This window comes from Myotis nattereri (genome assembly GCF_964212035.1).
Source record: "Myotis nattereri genome assembly, chromosome: 8".
NCBI classification, from domain to species: domain Eukaryota; kingdom Metazoa; phylum Chordata; class Mammalia; order Chiroptera; family Vespertilionidae; genus Myotis; species Myotis nattereri.
The window spans coordinates 75,114,983-75,132,715 of NC_138083.1; the positions used below are offsets into that span (position 1 = coordinate 75,114,983).

At 43.8% G+C, this 17,733-nt stretch overlaps 2 protein-coding genes across 2 annotated transcripts in view; one reads left to right on the forward strand and one right to left on the reverse strand.

Moving 5' to 3' along the window:
• The first annotated feature begins 2,736 nt into the window (after positions 1–2,736).
• On the forward strand, positions 2,737–9,100 carry RMP24 (ribonuclease MRP subunit p24). The gene is made up of 5 exons (XM_081098060.1): positions 2,737–2,955; positions 3,041–3,063; positions 5,573–5,772; positions 6,671–6,870; positions 8,490–9,100. The coding sequence occupies exons 1-5, from the start codon at positions 2,879–2,881 to the stop codon at positions 8,641–8,643; spliced, it is 654 nt and encodes a 217-aa protein (XP_080954186.1). The 5' UTR covers positions 2,737–2,878; the 3' UTR covers positions 8,644–9,100.
• Positions 9,101–12,849: 3,749 nt separating this feature from the next.
• RPRD1A (regulation of nuclear pre-mRNA domain containing 1A) overlaps positions 12,850–17,733 on the reverse strand; it is a 39,856-nt gene continuing 34,972 nt past the window's right edge. Inside the window, exon 7 of the mRNA XM_081098063.1 lies at positions 12,850–15,728. Within this exon, the coding sequence (XP_080954189.1) occupies positions 15,579–15,728 (150 nt within the window). The 3' untranslated portion in view covers positions 12,850–15,578. The remainder of the gene's footprint in view (positions 15,729–17,733) is intronic.

Genomic DNA, 17,733 nt, shown 5'->3' on the forward strand with positions numbered 1-17,733 from the left:
TTATTTACAGTAAATGCTTTTCTAGAGATCTTCTGTGAATGTTCATGAGGGTATAGAAAATCACGAACTCCTTACAACTTCTCTCCTAATCCAATTAAATGTGTATATCTTACTTGATCATTTTTCAAAAGAAAACTTGTTGCCTACCCGTTGCATACGTTTTTATTCCTACCATGATAACCTTAAAATTCGAGCGATAACCAATGGATTCTTAACCAATGGCCTCCTCGGATTCCAATGATCTGTTCAGGGTCAGGCTCCTCCCCCCAGCCCCGCAACCCCCCCCCCCCCGCAACCCCCCCCCCGCAACCCCCCCTTCTCAGAGATGTCCATCCGGACAGCGCTCTGCCCCTAACCTGTGCGCCCCACCGAGCTGTGGGGTCCACCGGGCTCTGTGTCCACTCGGTTTCTTTCTTAGACTTCCTGTATCTTTTCTTCTTATCTCTCTGTTCTTGCTTTCCTTTTCCAGTCTCTCTCACTGCTTCAGTATCCACTGACTTTCAATCTTAAAATATCCCCTGAAGTGGTGGTATTTCTTCCCGTCTGTCGCTTGTCATTTACCCACGCAGTCATTCAAAACTCAGGGGCACAGACCCAGGCTCTGCCGCGGGTTCCAAATACACGGGGTAGCCAAGGTGCTCCAGAAAGCGATGCCTGTCCAGCACTTATTACTGAAATAACCATTCTCCCGCCCACCCGCACACAGCACCTCATTAGCAGGGCTCATTTTTAAGGGTGATCCTATGAGCGCACTTGGTGGGAGGAGGTCCTTTCTGATCTCCTGCCCCCCCCCCTCCCCCCGCCCCTGGAACACACAGCTGTGCCCAGGCCCGTGTCGTGAACCACCAGCGGGCTTCGCTCTCGGCTTCAACCCATTCTGCCCACTGACTGCTCGAGTCCTGCGACCCGACTCCCACCAAGATGCTAGAGTGGCTGGACGAGGGCTCCCCTGGTTCCGTTCCGGACCCGGACGCGGGCTCACCTGGTCACTCGCGGACTCGGGCGCACGCTCACCTGGATCCCGCTCGCACTCGGGCACGGGCTCACCTGGGAACCCGACGAGGGTTTGCCTCTCCTGCCTGCGCCGCTGGGGCTGCTTTGGAGGCGGCTCTGAGCTGCTGCAGACCTGAGTGTGGGGCTGAGAGGTCAGCTGGGAGTTCCAGCCAAGTTACCCGTGTGCCTCGAAAGGGACGGCCTCAGGGAGTAGGTAGACTCCGTTTCGCGAGGTCTTTGCGGTCCGAGTGACCCCTCTAGGCCAGTTCCCTCCGTGCACCGACCGAGATGTGCCCGGCGCTCTCGCCTTCTTTCCTTGGGTTAAGGAATTCGCGGCGATGCGCCGGGACCCGTAGGAAACAGAACGTTTTCCCCCTGCTGGTGACTCTCAGGAACTGCATGTGGCGGAACAAACCTGTAACAGGTTTCCTTCCTAGCAGCTAGGGTTGTGGTTCTTCCCCCACCGCCCACATCAAACGTTTTGACAACGTTCCTTTTTATTCATTTTACTTTTTAAACTGCCATGTCAAGAGAAGGAAACTAATTTTCAGCCTTCGGATTAATGAGATGAGAAAAATTAAGACATGCATACAACTATTTCCCCCTCATTCTTCTGTTTAAAATTATGGAAAATTACAAATATATAAGTAGGCAGAAGAGTATAATGAGGTTCTAGTTTTTGGAAATGGTGGACTAACCTTCCTTTGGATAATAATTAAAAAATCTGAGCAAACCCTAGCTGGTTTGGCTCAGTGGATAGAGCACCGGCCTGTGGACTGGTCCTGGGTTCGATTCCAGTCAAGGGCACATGCAATTTGACCCAGCAATTTCACTCCTAGGTATATATCCAAAAGAAAAGAAGTACTCAAACAAATAGATGTTTGTGTTCATAGCAGCACTATTCACAATAGCCAATAGGTAGAAACAATCAAATGTCCATCAACAAATGAATGGATAAACGACGTGTTATATACAATGTAATATTATTCAGCCATAAGAAGGACTGAAGTTCTAATATATGCTACAAGCTGAAGAACCTCAAAGATACTACACTAAGTAGAAGAGGCCAGATACAAAAGATAACAAGTATGATTCCACGATATGAAATGTGCACGGTAGGTAAATCCACAGAGACAAAGCCGACTAGTGGCTGCTAGGGGCTGGGAAAGAGGGGAGAATGGGAGCAACTGCTAAACGGGGCTGGGGTTCCCTTTCAAGGCGATAGAAGTTTCCGCACTAGCTAACGTCGGTATTTGCGAAACGTTGTCAATGTACTAAACGCCACCAAATTTTCACCTTACAATGGTTAACTTCATGTTGGGTGAATTTCACTTCAATTAAAAGCAGAAAAAGAAAACAAAAAAGCTCTCTCGTGTAGGTGCCTAAAGTCGGCTGGACTGGAGGTCCCCTTGCGTCCCTGCATCCACCTGCCTCGGCCCGGCTCGCGAATTAGAGGGCGACGAGGGCTGAGGAAATGACAACTGGGGCATCAGAAAGGGACTGTCGGGTGGGAAAGGCAGAGGAAACCGTGGGACTCCGCTCCTGACTTCGCTACCACTGCCGGGTGAGGCGGCTCCGCGCAGGCTCCGGTCCGCGAAGAATTCTCGCTGGGCCCTAGCTGGGCAGGGGCAGGGGCGGGAAGACAGCCGAACCACACGGGCTAGGGGCGGGGCCAGGCGGGGGCGGGAGCGGAAGTGGGGCGGGGCCGGGGAGAGGGGCGGGGCCGAGGAGAGAGCCGGACCGCGTGGGACAGAGCCAAAGCGACCGGAACGCCTCATCGAGGGCGCCCGTTTCCGGACGGAACGTGGATACGGACGTCAAAGTCCGCCACGCCGGGAACCCAGCTTCCGGTGTCTCCTTGTGTCGTGGTGGGACTGTGGTGGCGATGAGGCAGAAGCACTACCTCGAGGCTGCGGCGCGGAAACTGCAGGCTCGCTGCCCGGGCCAGGCCCGCTATCTCCTGTAAGGCCGGGACGCGGGGAGCGGGGAGCGGGAGCGCGGCGGGGTGGTGTGCCCGCGTTCCTCACGGCCTCTTTCTCTTTTGCAGCTGGGCCTTCAGTTCGTCACACGGTACGGAGAACGCCCGTGGGTTGCGGGTCAGGCTCGCCTCGCCCGCGCCCCTCCGTCCCGCGTAGCACTCAGAATGAGCGACGAGAGAAACCTGATCCCCCCACTGCCGCGCGCCCCTTCCCGGGCTTCATGGGCCTGGCCTGACCTATTAGCGGGATTGGACACCTTGACTAATCTCTCGAAACAGTTTCCTCACTTGACTTCACAGCCCTCCTACCTCTTTAGCCAGTCCGTCTCGAGCTGCTGTAACGTCCCTCCTGGCTTCCCCAGCCTCTACAATGTTGGAGCGCCCAGGACTCTGCCCTGGGACCTCTGGTCTAGCTGCACTCACCTCCTGGGTGACAGTTTGTCATCCCGTCTCACGGCTTTTAAATGCTGTATCCTGAGCACTTAAAATTTATATCCCCCAACCCAGACCTCTCCCCCGGGCTCTAGACACATCCTGATGCCTTCTTGCAACTTTTGAATGTCTCCCATTGCAGCAAATAATAACGCCTCATTGTAATCAGCCATTCTTGACTCCCTTCCCGAACCAGCATGCCCTGGTTTTGCAATATATCCGTCCGCTAGCCGCCTCTCACCACAGCTATCTGAGGCCGGGTCCCAGCCACCAGTCTTCCTCCCAGGTTGTTGCCAGCAGCTCCCACGCATTTCCGCAGGCTATTCTCAGTCCAGCAGCCAAAGTGGGGCTGGTAAGAGCTTACGCCAGAGCATGTCCCTTCTCTGCCACAAGCTCTCAACTTCCCATCTCAGAGTGAAAGGGACCATCTTGTGAAGGGAGGACAGAGCCTCACATCACAGGTGGCATCATCTCGCTGACCTGCTCTCCCTTTTGTTAACCACAGTAGGCTCGTTCACTGCCTTCACCCTTCCTCCTGCCTGACTTCACGTCTGCTTGGGTTCGGCCCTCACTTCCTGTGATCTCTGCAAATGTCACACACACACACCCCCACCCCCAAGCCTTCCCTGGCTGCCTTGTTTAGGATTACAGCAGCTCCATCCCCACTCCCCATTTACTTTTCCTGCCTTTGTTTTTCCTTCCCAGCACTTAACATTAGCTGTTGTTATATTTCTTGTCTTTTTCCACAAACTGTCCTTTGTTCACTGCTGTGTCTCCAGCTCCGAGAACAGTGCTGACGCTTAACAGTCACTCAGTAAATAGGAATGAATTTTACATTTGGCAGAGATGAGTTGCAAGCATGGTGCTTAGCTCTTCGTAGTCCTGTTGTGTCCCTAGGACTTAGCACATTGCTCACCAATAGATATTCACTGAATAGCCCTGGATGGTTTGGCTCAGTAGCTAGAGCAGGGGTCCTCAAACTTTTTAAACAGGGTACCAGTTCACTGGCCCTCAGACCGTTGGAGGGCCGGACTATAGTTTAAAAAAAAACTATGAACAAATTCCTATGCACACTGCACATATCTTATTTTGAAGTAAAAAAAAAACAAAATGGGAACAAATACAATATTTGTATTTGCATGTGGCCCGCGGGCCGTAGTTTGAGGACCCCTGAGCTAGAGTGTCGGCTTGCAGACTGAAGGGTCGCAGGTTCGATTCCAGCCAAGGGCACATGCCCTGTTGCAGCCTCGATCCATGATTCTCTCTCATCATTGATGTTTCTCTCTCTCCCTCTCCCTTCCTTTCTGAACTCAATAAAAATATTATTTTAAAAAAAATATTCACTGAATAAATAGATGATGTGCTCACCTTCCTTTTCCGCTGCATCACCTTCATGCCCTCTCCTTTCCCTCCATAGCCATGCTTTCTTTTTCACTGTACTTCTCCCGGAAAGCTCCTTACTTTTCATGGGTGCCATCTCCAAATGTAGATAGAATGTATAGTCATCCATGACATACTTTGACAAGTCTTCTCTTTATAGTGTGGTTGGCTGGTCCAGGCAGCTTAATAATTTCCAGGGCATTTACATCATATTCTGTTACAGTTCTTACCAGTCTTACCTTCATTTGTTTAGGGCTCCCGGACATGAGTTCTTTAAAGAGAGCAACTCTTTCACTCCCATATTTGTGTCTCCACATCCTAGCCTGGTCAGGGAATGCTTTCTTGATTGCATAAAGGGTCTGTGGAAGTCTGTTGTCTGTTACTTTATACTAAGAGAGCTACCTGCAGACAAAGCCCAGCCCACAAGCCACAAAATTATTTAAAAAAGAAAGAAAGTCATAGTAAACTTATATTTTGTGATCAATGTGTTTGAAAAATAGGTGAGACATGCAGCCTTTTATACTCAGTACAAGTAAGGAGCAAAAGAGTGGGGAATTACCTGTCTGTTGCTAAAAGGAATGAATGGATACAGTGATAGTGTTTTGCAAAATAAATCATCGCCAGTTTATCTTTTAATAAATTCTCATAGTTTGAGTTTGCTTAAGGATAACGTATATCTGCTTAAATAATAATATACCTTTCCTTTTTACATTTATAAAATTGGCAGTTTGAGGTAAAAAAAAAGTATTCTAATTTATTGAATCATGAGTTTCATTTGTATAATTTTAGATGCTAAAAGCACTTTTGAAGAAACATGCCCATACTGTTTCCAGTTGCTGATTCTGGATAATTCTCGAGTACGCCTCAAACCCAAGCCCAAACTGACACCAAGAATACAGAAACTTCTTAATCGAGAAGCAAGAAATTGTACACTCAGTTTTAAAGAAGCAAAAATTGTGAAAAAGTACAAAGACTCCAAAAGTGTACTGGTAAGATTTCAGTTTCCAGACTTTCACTCAAAATGAAGAGAATCAACCTGAACATAACTGAGTTTTGTAGTAGTATATTGAGATTGGCAAAATATATACATTTTTTTTCCTAGTGATTACTGTTTCAGCAAGTGTACAGCTTCTTTTTGCTTTTTACAACTACTTAAAATCACATATCATGAGCTCTCAATTGTTCTCAGATCTCATTGTTGACCACAATTATTTTTACAAATTGGAGGATTTCTTGAGCAGACCAATGTGACTTCACCTGAACTGCAGCTACCACTAAATTATTTTTTCAGTTAGTGGTCCTTTTCTTCAAACAACAGTAGCTTATTTGTTAGGCATTTGTCACTTTTTCAGTCATCCCCTCTTCCATGTCAGAGTATGTATTTACGTTTACGCCCAACAAAAGTAAGTACATCTTATGTTCATTCATTAAACCTTTATTGAGGGTCTATCTTATGCCATATAATGCTAAGTATTGGAGATATAAAATGGATAAAGCAACCAAAATCAAATTACTTGTGGTTTATTAATAGAGACGAGCATCAGAAGATACACTGAACCATCCAGGTGTTAAGGGGTATTATTCCCAGGCTCCTCCATGACCCCCACACATGGTTTTACATTGAGAAAGTAGAGACTTTATTATCTGTAAAAGGTGATTTAAATTACACAAGTTTAGCCATTCATTTTTTATTGGAGATTTTCTCATTTTAAATTTGTGTTTGGTATGATTCCTGCTGCAAGATTACAAGCTCCCTGAGGTCAGCCTCTGTTACTCACCCTGTAGTACCTGGTCTGCTCCCTTGCATATAAGAATTTAAGGAACATGTACGTTATTGGACTAAATTTTAAGGGAAATCACGCCATATATGTCTTCTTTTTATGGTAGTTGATTACTTGTAAAACATGCAACAAAACAGTGAAACATCATGGAAAGAGCAGAAGCTTTCTGTCAGCACTGAGGAGCAATCCTGCCACTCCTGCGAGGAAACTCGGCCTGAAGACCCCAGAGAGAAAGTCTCTAGGTTCTGCAAACCTACATCACAGGGTGTCTGGTTCCAAAGGCAAGAGCCCAGCGTTGACTTTCAGGTCATTAATTCATTAATTATTTGAATTGCCAGTGTTAACTCCTGAGTATTTCTTCCAATTTCCTCTTATGTACAGTGCCCAAACTTGCCTTGGCCCTCTTTTTTCCTCCATACCCTTTTCTTCTCTAGTCTCATATTCTCCTATAGCTTTCATTGTCACCTCTGCATGACTTCCAGGCAAATTCCTCTATTTGCAACCTCTCCCTGTTCCCAGCTGCATGCTAAATATATCCACTTCACCCCCTACAGATCCCCACAGCTGACTACTCAAACCTGCCCATCCTCCTCAAGTTCCTTATTCTGTGAATAAACATGCCCTTCTAGACATTCTGACCTGAAATGGCAAGTTCAGTTGACAACCACTGCCTTGGTCCTTGTCCAGTCAGCTGCCAGTTTCTATTGTCCTTTCATGGTGTTTACATCTCTACTGCCGCTATCTCTTCAGGTCGTTATTCCCCTTTTGATGAATCTTCCTGTCTGATCTCCTGAATCACAGCTCTGATTAGAAGCACCATTTGGGGCATGTAGCAGGCTCTCCAGCCCTCACTGCCTGGCACCAATCTGTCTGCCTGTGTTACTTTGCCTAATGTATCCTGTGTGTCAGCAAAACTGAACAACTCACCATTTACTTTCCTGCTCTAAATCTTTGTTCTTGTTAGTTCCTCTAATAGATTCCTGTGGCGATGTAACTAAATAGGGATTTGTCAAACGGTACTGAGTTAACTATGACTGGGCACGTTTTAACAAAATTCAGGAAGGACTGGATTCTCTGCTTTCTGAATTGAGTTTTTTTAATGTTGGATTTATTGGATAAGAATTAAATTTCAAGGCCAATTTTCTCTATATTCTTAATTTGTTTTGTTATTTGGTATGATAGGAATTCATCATGGAAGTTTCCACTGTATTGGATAAAAGTAGATAAAAGAAAATTTGGTGTATTTAAAAGAATTCACTTGCATTTAGACCAGACTGCTTCTTAGACATGCAGGACTGAGAAAAATATTTCACATTTATCTTATAGATGGGGCGGCAGAAGAGGGGTCAGGCTGACAAACCCCAAGTAAAGGTTCAGGATGAAACACAATTGGAAAGAATAAAATAGAATGAGGCGTAAATATACACATACCAGATGGGGAATCATTTATGGAGTGAATATATAGAGAGGGCCTCCTCTGTGCCTGGCACTGTTAGAAAGCACTGGACTATACAATTAGTACAGAGTGCCTGCCCCGTGGAGCTTCCATTCAGGGGAAGATACAACGGAATGGTACCTACACGTGTAGCTTGAGATCCTTCAAAGTCATTGCTTAGCTTTGTCATGAGTCTTGATGTCAGACTTAAAGAGAACTCAAACCTGATGACACTTTGCCTTTAGCCTTCTCTTTCAGGTGTGATAGAAGCTTCCAGAACCACCCAATATACCAACTAAATGTTGCTTGTAGCCTCCTTAGTGAGGAGGTTTTGGGGAGTGACTGCCGGGTACATATATGCTCATATATGGCCATAATACAGAAGAGTGGAAAACGTGTCTGATAGCAGTCATTTAGGCTAAGCAGGAAGAACACTTTTTAAATTGTCCTTTGTCAGCATTCCTAAGTGTAGTTTTATGTTTCTTTTCAGAACACCTACATCTGGACACTCAACACCCACTTGCTCCTCAAAAAGTGTGAACAAAACAAAGAAACACTTCTCTCAACTAAAAATGTTACTTAGCCAGAGTGAATCCAAAAAGAATTCAAAGGTGGACTTCAGAAATTTCTTATCTTCTTTGTAAAGGATGGACTTACGGAAATAAGAAATGTTTAATGCAATTTCTGAAACTAAAGTTACCAGAAAAACAGCTTTTTAAAAACTAGGGTCTAAAAGCAAACTTTTCTTGGCAGTATTCTGTATTTATGGAGAAAATACCTCATTAGAATGAATAACTAAAACCTGCCTATCTCTCAGGGTGATCCTGAGAATCAAAAACATGAAAAGTCCTTGTAGGTAATTTAAAAAATATATATGTTTATTGATTTTAGAGAGGAAGGGAGAGGGAGAGAAACATCGATCAGTTGCCTCCCATAAGCATCTCAACCTGGGTATATGCCCTGACCAGGAATCGCACTGACCTTTTGGTGTACAGGACAATGCTCAACCAACTGAGCCATCAGCCTGGGCACAACATTGTTTGTTTGTTTGTTTTTGAAAAAACACACCTTTAAATAAAGAATGTAGATATTTTAAACTATAATCTGTTTCTAAGCCTCTCTGTTGCTACAAGTTTAAAACTTGTTTTTCTTCCATTAGGGCTTGGTAAACTGGGCGGCCAAGGTTATTAGCAAGTTAGTCTTGTAGTCATGTAAAGTGAAATTACACTAACTAGTGTCATCAAAGAGGGTTGGTGAGAGTCATCATTCTGAGACTGCAGGCCACAGGCTGCAGCAGCTGGGTCTTCCCTTCATGTCCACAGCACCTACCATAATACTGTGGTCACGGTAGATACTGTACCTTTCTGGCTAACTTCTCACTGGAACATGTTTCTCTTGAACTCTCTGCTCTTCTGTTCACTTACCCAGGCATATGAGCTCTGTTGTTCTCGGAATGTACCATCTTCTTGCCGGCCGTGGGCCTTTGCACATGGTCCAGCCCACTGCATTGAGGGCCACTCTTCCTACAGTGCTGGTGACCCTGTAGTTTCCTGCTTGACTGTCCCTAAGTGCCTGTGAGCTCTCTGCATGTCTAGGTGATCTCAGCACGTAGTTCCCTGCCCAGCTTACCGTAGCACAAGCTCTGCAAATATTCCTCAGTTATGGTAGTTAAATTCAAATTCCTTAGCCCACTTGTTCACACTAGATTTAGAACTAACATCCTCTCCAACTGCATGACTGGGAAGTAAGAAGAAGTAAAAGTAGGAACTCCTAGGCCGGGAGCTGTTTACCTCAGTGACAAATAAAGGACACTATGTATTCTTGGCTTTCTTTTCTATTTGGCAGAAGGGTTTGGGCATCTCTAAAGAGAATATTAAAATTATAGTGTGGACATAAAACCTTGTCTTGATATAAAATCTTTCATACTTATCTTTTAAGGACTATCCGTTTTTTAGAGAATATTTTCTTACTAATTTTTTTTTGTAAATCCTCACCCAAGGATATTTTTCCATTGATTTTTAGAGAGAGTGGAAGGGAGGAGGAGAAATAGAAGGAGAGACAGAGGGAAACATCTATGTGAGAGAGACACATTGATTGGTTGCCTCCCATATGCTCCCCAACCAGGGCTGGGGATCAAGGCTGCAACCGAGGTACATGCCCTTGACCTGAATTGAACCTAGGACCCTCCAGTTGGCAGGCTGACACTATATCCACTGAGCCAAACTGGCACAGGCTTTCTTACTAACTTTAATATGCAGTTATACACATATGCATACATATATAATAAAAGAGAAACATGCAAATTAATTGTCCTGCTATGCTCAAGCCATACCCACCAGCCAATCAGGAGTGAGTATGCAAATTAACCCAACCAATATGGCGGCAGCCATGGAGCTGGAGCGAGCCAAGAGGCTTGGGTTGCCCCTGGCGATGGAGGAAGCCAAGCTTCCCACCTGCCCTGGCTGGCCCTGGGCTCCGCTCAAGGCTACAAAGTTTCAATTATAGAAGGTAAATAAATTCCAGAAAAAAAGGAGAGGCTGGGAGTTTGGGTCATGGGGGGGCGTGGCCAACCTGAAAACAGCCATCAGCCCCTCACCCAGGCTGGCCAGGCACCCCAATGGGAACCCCCACCCTGAAGGGGCTGTGGGCAGCCTGAAAACGGCCCTCAGCCCCTCACTCAGGCTGGCCACACACTCATGGGGTGAGGGTCCCCACTGGGGGGCTTGAACAGCCTGCAAACAGCCATCAGCCCCTTACCCAGGCTGGCTAGGCACCCCACCGGGACCGCCATCAATTTGGGACACTCTTCAGAGCAAGCCCCACCAATGCACCAGGCCTCTATCCTATATAATAAAAGGGTAATATGCAAATTGACCCTAACAGTAGAAAGACTGGGAATGACTGGTCACTATGACACACACTGATCACCAGGGGGCAGACGCTCAATGCAGGAGCTGCCCCCTGGTGGTCAGTGCGCTCCCACGGGGGAGCTCTGCTCAGCCACAAGCCAGGCAGACGGCTGCCAGCACAGCAGTGGTGGAGGAGCCTCTCCCACCTCCTCAACAGTGCTAAGGATGTCCGACTGCAGCTTAGGACTGCTCCCCGCTGACAAGTGGACATCCCCTGAGGACTCCCGGGCTGCCAGAGTGATGTCTGACTGCCAGCTTAGGCCCGATCCCCCGGGGAGCGGGGCTAAGCCAGCAGGTGGACATCCCCCGAGGGGTCCCAGACTGCAAGAGGGCACAGACCCGGCTGAGGGACTCCCCTGAATGCACAAATTTTTGTGCACCAGGCCTCTAGTAATTTATATTTAAAATATGTCTTTGAATCCTTAACTTTTAAAAATGTAAAGTCTCCAGAGAGACCATTAGATCATGGTCATTTCAGATGAGTTGTTTCATTATTTATTCTGAACTTAGGAAAAGATCACACAAAGCTCACGTAAAGATCTTTTCTTAAGTTCAGAATGCTTAGCATCCATGCTTTGGGTTTTTGCTTTAGTATCTTGGAATTACATATACACTATATAGAGCTAAGTAATTCTCCCATCCAGGAATGGAGAACTGAAGCACTGGCCAAGAGGACTACATCTCCCAGAATTTCTAAATAAGAATCACAGAAAGTTCTGATTCAGTTGGTATGTGGCCATATGCAAACGTCCCAAGTGAGTCTTATCAAAGAGATTTGGCCAACACTGCCAGAGATTCCCAGATTTCAAGTATTCCCCCACTGTGCTCTAAATGCAAGGTGTGGTGAGAGGGCCTGTGCTCCAAAGAAGGAGTTCAAGCTACTAGTGAGTCTGTTTTTTCAAAAACACTTAAGCACTACTGAGCAGGTCACAACAGAAGATTTGGTCTTGTCCTCTGCCCATAAGGAACTTGCTATATAATGAACTGTAAAACCCATACTTTATTATATCTCCTGGAATTGCCTGGAATTTTAAATTGTCAAGCAAGTCATGGACCTCAAAAGTTGGTCTAGAACATGGTTGTCAAAATATAGTCCCAGTGGTATCAGCACCAAATAGTTAGGAATGCAAACAATCAGATCTTACCCCAGAAGCTCTGGTTTAATAAGCCCCCGGGTGATTCTGATGTTCTCTCAAGTTTGGGAACCACTGGCCAAGCAAAAGGAATCTCCTTCAGCAGTTTCTCCACCTCCGTCGCTGAATACTTCCAATACTTTCCTTCCCTCCCAGTCCATTAATCTCTCCCTCCCCACCCTATCTCCGATCAATCAGATTCACAAAAATAAGCTACACATTTCAAAAAGAACATAAAACTTTATTAAGAACATTTTATATTGTCATCAGATAAAGCCAAACAAATAGGGGTAAAGAAACAGGGAAACTTCATCTTCCCATGTGCTATTGCCACGTCAGAACACTCATATGTGCGGCAACCCACTTGGGTCCCCTCCCAATAAACTTTGCATTCGCTTATAAAAACAAATAAAAAAAGAACACTCGTGTGGATGGCTGGAATTACAGGTGGAAACAAATCCTCTGTATAAATTCAGTAGGTAACTCAATGCTCCCTTTCAACACAGAGAACTGGGTTGACACTTTTTAAAAAAGCTTCATATAGCGCAACAACTATGAAACAATATTTTACCTTTAGGAGCTATTTCTTAATAGAATACAAAGCAGTTTAGTAGCTTATGTTATTTCATATAATGTCAATTTTTAGAATGGAAATTTCAGAAAGGACATTCTAACTTTCCCAACTAATTTGTACTTGAGTTTCTTCATTCTAAAGATTTCTCAGAACCAGTTCAATCACTCAGATTGAGTGTTGCTCATCTACAGTGACAACTGACAACCTAGTTTTTGTTCTTTTAATTTTGCAAATCAAGATGGCTGGGTCATCCCAGCTTTTGTTGATTCTGAAGGAGTTCCTATAGAAAAGCCCTGATGGTTCAGAGTGCCTGTGAGAGAAGGTGCCAGAACAGCTGCATCTGAACTCTTTTCCCAGAGGGGAGGCTGGCTACTGAGCACAGCCGATCTGACTCCCGGCTGCCCACGTGGCTCTTTACTTACTGTAGTGATGGAAGGAGCAGAGGGAACGCCAGGGAATCTGCTCAGACTGCCACTCCAGACAGCTGTCACTGTTTGAGGAGACAAGAGTGATGGTATCCATTCACACTACAGCACCCCTATGCAAGTGGGGCGTTACACTTTTCTTTTGAGGGGCCAGGCCAAACTGCACTCAAAGATAGATGGTTTGCCTCACATGCACAGTGGAGAAAATGCTCATGATTTAGAATTTGGTATTACAATACCCACATCTAAGCCCATTTCTTGAGAAGTAATCTACCTTTTAGAAAAGAAGACTACTTACTACTAAGGCTTACCATGTTTTAACTATCATAAGGCTGAAAATGTAACTTCTAAACCACACCATATCATTTGTGTTCACAGTCAGTGAATTAACCAACAACCAAAGATTTGAGAAGGATTGGTCATAGGGTGGGATTGGGGGTCAGATTCAGGTTGAGTACTATCACTTATCACAAATTGCATCAAGCTCTTTAAAAAAATAATGCATTTTTATAATAAATATTTAAAGCAGACACTGGCATTAAAATCAGTATCTAAGTCAGAAGTCTGTCTTAAATGGTGAAAATATTCCAACAAATTTCTAATAGATTTCAAAGCTTCCCAGGCATACACAGTTTATAAATTAGTTTTAAGTGGAAAAAAAATATTTTGAGTGAATAAATCACCACTTTAGCATATCATAAATAAGGTTAGGAGTTTGAAAATAAATTAAAATACAAGTTTTTGCTTTCACTTTAACAAAAAAACCTAACTTACATGATACACTTTTAAAACAGTTATAACTAGGTTTTTATAATTGTGCATTTGTTACACTCATCTACCAAGCTGAATCTTTTTCTTACATATCCTACAGAGGGACAGGGGGACACAAGACAGACACCTCAATGTATGAGTCTGACTACTGCACATCATTTGTCAACTACATTAATTATGTCAACATGAATTATATCCATGATTAAGTGGGTTAGGTTCCCAGTGAGTTTTCTGTGGTGGTGTTCACACGGAACCTAACTATAATTGTTTCTGTGAGAACATGTGCCCCAACTCCCACAAGGTAACTAAAAAGCTTTGGACTAGAAGCCAGATGAATGGGAACCACTTACATGTGCCTGCTCTGGAGAAAGGTTAAATTGTTAGAAGCACTGTTTCCAGAACTACTGGCTATTAAAAATAAAGATTTGCCTTCTTCACATATAAATTCTTTTTATACTCTCTCATACTGAGGAAGAAAGAGCGAAGCCATTCAGACTAGTGAGACAGAATTGGCTTGCAGATTTAAAGATGTTTTATTGACTATCTAATTTGAATCTGCTTACAACAAAAAGGAAAATGTCTAATATGTAAAGTAATGAATGAAAAAAATGTTTATCCTAAGTCATTATTGAGTACAAATCCACAGCTTAACAATGTGATTTAAGAAGAAAGCAGGAGAGCATGCAACTGCTCTAACACACAGGGTTAAGTTGAAAGGTAAAAGTACATTTGTTTTGGTAATTCTAAATATACAAATATAGTATTTACCAGATCTACCCTGTAGTGCAGCACTGCTTAATTTCCAAATATACAGTCATTCAAAAACCTTAAGGAAACATTAAAAATGTTCCAGGCTACTTTATTGAACATTAATGAATATTGTGTCCTTGAGATATTAGAGCTAAAAATACCATTGCTTTTAAAGTTAAAGGCTATAGGAATAATAAAAGTATCACTACTTTGTTTCTTTTAGTCGCTCAGATGGCTTTATGTTAAAGGGATCGATATGTTAAAAGAAGACTGATCTGGCGAAATGAAAGCTGTCCTCTTAGCAAAACGTCATTACATTTCCCAAGCATTTCATATTACTCTGATCAACTATTTCTAAACAGTTTAACCAAGGGGCCCCTACTTAACACACCTCATGTTCTACACTGGCAGCTGGAATGGAACCCCTATGGTGCTCTGATTTGATCCTAAACATTACATCCATGGTTAGTGTTAAATTACTGACATCTAAGGAATAAGGAATCAAAGGCATTGAGAGGCACACAAATGATATTTTGGTCGGGAAGAAGGGTGAAGATTAAGTTGAAACATTTAGTCCCTTCTACAATCAAGTCCTAATTATACCATAATTAAGTCTCAACCAAGTCCTGATTAACTCTTACCCTTCAGGAATTACATACTATATAGTGATTAGATACTGAAGAAAACAAAGAAAAGCATTTGAAAATACATAAAGAAATAGAAACATGGAATTTCTCACAAGGCCCTGGATCAAAAAAATTTACAAAAGAGCTTTTGAAAATAACCACTATTTGTGAGCTTATTAATACACAGAGATCACTTTGTTTAAACTAAGTCATGTTAACTTACCAATAAAATAGTAAACAAACCAACATTTTAAACAATTTTATAAATTACTTGTCATTTTTTTGTTTGTTAGTGTCACTCTCTCAACAATATACAAAAATAACGCTACAGGACTATCCACCTAACCTGTCTCCATCTCCCACACAGTCCTGGGCCCTGGAAAGAGACTGGTCAATCTTCACTGTAGATGTCCCCCGCAAAGGGCAGGTGCATGTGGCTGCCAGTGACATTGGGCAATCGAGATAAGTCCGGCAGGCTCTGGATCCGGGACCTGAGTTCTTTGCGCACCAGGGAAACTCTGGCTAACTTGCGCTTGTATTCCTGTAACATCAAATACTTTTCATTAGAATTCTGGCAGTTCAGAGAAGTGCTATACACTCAGTTAATGCTGAATAAAAAAAACGATTATTACAGTGTGAGATTTAGGATCTAAAGAGACTTTGGAAATAGACAACCAGGTAAACTCTGTTATTCTTATAAAAAACCACAATCTTTTAAAAATTTATTTGATTGATTTTAGAGAGAGAAAGGGGGAAAGAAGTGAGAGGGAGGGAGCGAGCGGGGCGGCGGGGGGGGGGGGGGATGACATCGTTGTGAGAGAGAAACATCAATGGGCTGCCTTTGGAATGCGCCCTTACTAGGGATTGAGTATGTGCCCCGATTGCACATCAGAATCACCTAGGGAACTCAGATTTTTCAAGAGAACTCCATCCCCACTCCATGTCAATTAAGTGAGAATCTCTGGAAGTGGGTCCACAACTTGTGAACTTTGTAAAAGCTCCTAAAAATGATGCTGATACACAGAATTGTGAGCCACTTCCCTGCAGTTTTTCTGCCTAAAATTTAATAAACTAGTAAGATTTCTTTGTACGATTAACCCTTCTCTTTCAAAGAATAACTACAACTGGGGAAAGGGGTTGGTCAGAATTACCATAACCCAACTGCTCTAACAGAATGAGGGAAAGGGGGGTTCTGACACATTGGGAGCTGGGCACACTGGCAGACAAAGCAGGCAAGGTTGAAGGCTGGATAAGTCAAGGATAGCTTTGGGCACATGGGAGAGGAGTAAATCCTTGCCATGTCTTACATGTCCCTGCATTTCTAATCTATCATGAAGAGCAACGAAGAATAAATAAGAGAGAGCTTAATAGGGAGCCATAATCTCAAGACACGGTTTTCCTCTTCCCTTTCCCCCTTCACCAGCGACGCACACAAACACCAGGTAGATTCCAGAAGAGCAGCACAGTGACATGCAAAAGATGGGCACCAGGGCATTTCACATCAGAGCTGCATTCGTCTCAGCTGGGTCTCATCACACATCTCCATACTCAGCACATGCCTATTCCTTAAGACATGCGAGTATGAGGGTATACACACGTCTCCATCTGTCTCGTTCTTAACTGAATCATTTTTTAATAAATAAGACCTAAAACGCTCTGGGGTCAGCACAAAATACTTAGATGCTATTTAAATGTGCTAAAAGCAACTACTCTCTGCCTCTTGAGGCCGAATGTTTTGAGAAGTGTCATATATGGCTTCAGTGGTCACTACTGCCCATCCTAATCTCTAGAATCCAGATAAGATGTTCTTCAATGATTAATTTCTCTTAATCCTTTCATTCAAATGATATGTGGCACCCTGGCCAGTGTGTGCAGTAGTTAGAGCGTCGGCCTGAGCACTAAAGGGTCATGGTCTGATTCCTGGTTAAGGGCATGTACCCAGGTTGCAGGTTCGATGCCCAGCCCTGGACAGGGAGAGTGTGGGAGGCAACGAATCGATGTGTCTCTTTCACATCAATGTTTCTGTCTCTCTCTCTCCCCCTCCCTCCTTTCCTTTCTAAAACTCAATGGAAAAAATATCCTCTGGTGAGAATTAACAATAACAAAAAAAGATGGCAATTAAAAGTCCTCAGCCACCTGGTATACACTGCACGCAAAAAAAACCTGGTAAACATAATAAAAGCTGCAATCTACTAAACATCTATTATGTGCTAGGCATTAAAATAACCTCATTTAATCCTCTCTATGAGATCATCCTTCATAAACGTGTGTAATCATGCTTTCCCAAATAGAAACAAAAGTCATCTTAAAGACAGGAGATTTTCAGTAGCAGTGGTAAACTGTCTCATGTTAGCCTGAAGATGAAAGTAGATGAAACCTGATAACTACCTGATTGTACAATCCAGGGCACTGTCCTAAAATTTTTTAAATGCATCGCTGGTGGAGATGTAAAAAGGTCCAACCAAGATGGGGAACAGTTAGTTCCTCAAAGTCATCCAGAGTTATTATATAACCTAGCAGTTCTACTTTTAAAAAATAAGAAAAAT

Bases quoted from the DNA above. Each gene is read 5' to 3' on its own strand.
- RMP24 (XM_081098060.1), top strand. From the start codon at position 2,879: ATGAGGCAGAAGCACTACCTCGAGGCTGCGGCGCGGAAACTGCAGGCT. The intron at 2,956-3,040 runs GTAAGGCCGGGA...TCTCTTTTGCAG, and splicing joins GGCCAGGCCCGCTATCTCCT to CTGGGCCTTCAGTTCGTCAC. The intron at 3,064-5,572 runs GTACGGAGAACG...GTATAATTTTAG, and splicing joins GGCCTTCAGTTCGTCACACG to ATGCTAAAAGCACTTTTGAA.